The sequence below is a fragment of the Stegastes partitus genome, unplaced genomic scaffold (genome assembly GCF_000690725.1).
Source record: "Stegastes partitus isolate 25-593 unplaced genomic scaffold, Stegastes_partitus-1.0.2 Scaffold797, whole genome shotgun sequence".
NCBI classification, from domain to species: Eukaryota; Metazoa; Chordata; class Actinopteri; family Pomacentridae; genus Stegastes; species Stegastes partitus.
Window position 1 is genome coordinate 14,054 of NW_007578528.1, and position 1,713 is coordinate 15,766.

Genomic DNA, 1,713 nt, shown 5'->3' on the forward strand with positions numbered 1-1,713 from the left:
TTTCTGCTGAATTGAAATTTACAACAAAAACAAAACAGAAATAAGCAGAATTTAATGTGTAACTTAAAATAACCCGTCAGTGTGAAAAACCATAAAACTGACATTTTCTGATTTTTTTTTCCCCATAAAGAAACAAAAACAAAACGCAGTTTAAAAAGTAATATGATTTTTTTACCCTTTTTTTTTAAACTGTATTTTTTAAAATATACAAATGATCAATAAAATCAGTGAAGCAGACTCTGACTTTAATGTCAGGAGGACTTCTAAACAACACAATGAAATATTAGATGAATGAGCTGTAACTGGAAATAACCAGAGAAAGAGAATCAGTTGTTTGTCTTTTTATAATCTTTGGTATCTGAAAAATATACAGATCAAAATACACATAACCTCTGTAAAGGTTTTTATTTATTTATATATTACATTTAATATAATAATAAGAAGAAGAAGAAGAAGAAGAAGAAGAAGAAGAAGAAGAAGAAGAGGAAGAAGAAGAAGAAGAAGAGGAAGAAGAAGAAGAAGAAGAAGAATACAATGAGGGTTTTCTCGTTGGTGTCCTTCTGCTAGAATATGAATTTCTGGGGGATGATTCTTATTTTTTACAGGGCATGTGGCGGCTGAAGGCTGAACAGCTCCTCTGACGCATCATGTGAACTCATAACCTAAAATCTGCTCTCGGTGCAACTGCATGTGACAAACAGAAAAATGTCTTTTTAAAAATTTTATTTGAAAGAAATGAATGTGATAGACTGGTTACCTGTCCAGGTGAACCTGCCTTCACCCTAAGTCAGCTGGGATAGACTCCGCCCCCTAGTGACCCCAGTGAGGATGAAGGTGTAGAGATGATGGATGTTGATGTTCAGATATTGCACATGATTCCTTCATGAGTATAAGGACTGATATAAGGCGTCAACAGGAGTCATCCGATGTATTGAAATCACAGCTTTCTATCTTTAGTGAAGTTTTCTGAGCATCCTCTCTGAGCGTCTCCTCCTTCCTGCAGCCAGCTGCCACATCATCTATGGAGAACGGATCGGCCTTTTCTCCTCGTCGCCGTCTCTGGAGTCCCAGAAGTTCATCTGGGCCGTGGAGCGGATGCTGACCACCACCCCCCCACTGCTCTACCTGCCCCCCCTCCTGCTGCACTACATCAGCGCCCCCCTGTGGACGCAGCACGCCACCGCCTGGGACCACATCTTCAGCCACGGTAGGACGAGCCGCTTTGGAAAGGAGCTCTGATAGGGTGACGAGCCCAGGCGTGGATGCACTCATGCACTGTAAAAAACAAACAGTTATTATTTAAAGTGCAGCTGTGTCACAGAGGTCGGGCACATGAACTTGTTGTATTTTTATTTTCAGCTGCAGTCGCTGTTTGAATTCAAATCTGGAAAACAAAAAATAACAACAAACAGCAAACTGAAGGCACACCTGCACTGTAAAAATTACAAGTTTTTTCACTGTCATTTAAAAAACAACAACTATTTATGGTAGTTTTGTTAAACGACATCATTAGTGTCACTGACAAGCATCACTTTACAGGTTAAGTAAAATAAACATGACAGTTTGCATGGGCTGCAGGTGGATCAGTGGTTAGCACTGTGGCCTCACAGCTAGAAGGTCGCCGGTTGGCGTCCCGGTGAGGACACCCGGGATCTTCCTGCGTGGAGTCTCCATGTTCTCCCCGTGCAGCGTGGGTTCTCTCCGGGTTCTCCG

General features: G+C 41.3%; 1 protein-coding gene across 1 annotated transcript in view; it reads left to right on the forward strand.

Annotated features, from left to right (window-relative positions):
* The window catches only part of cyp11c1 (cytochrome P450, family 11, subfamily C, polypeptide 1), a 13,153-nt gene that overhangs the window by 4,828 nt on the left and 6,612 nt on the right, over nt 1-1,713 (forward strand). The window contains exon 4 of the mRNA XM_008292252.1: nt 1,004-1,207. Coding sequence (XP_008290474.1) covers nt 1,004-1,207 — 204 coding nt within the window. The remainder of the gene's footprint in view (nt 1-1,003; nt 1,208-1,713) is intronic.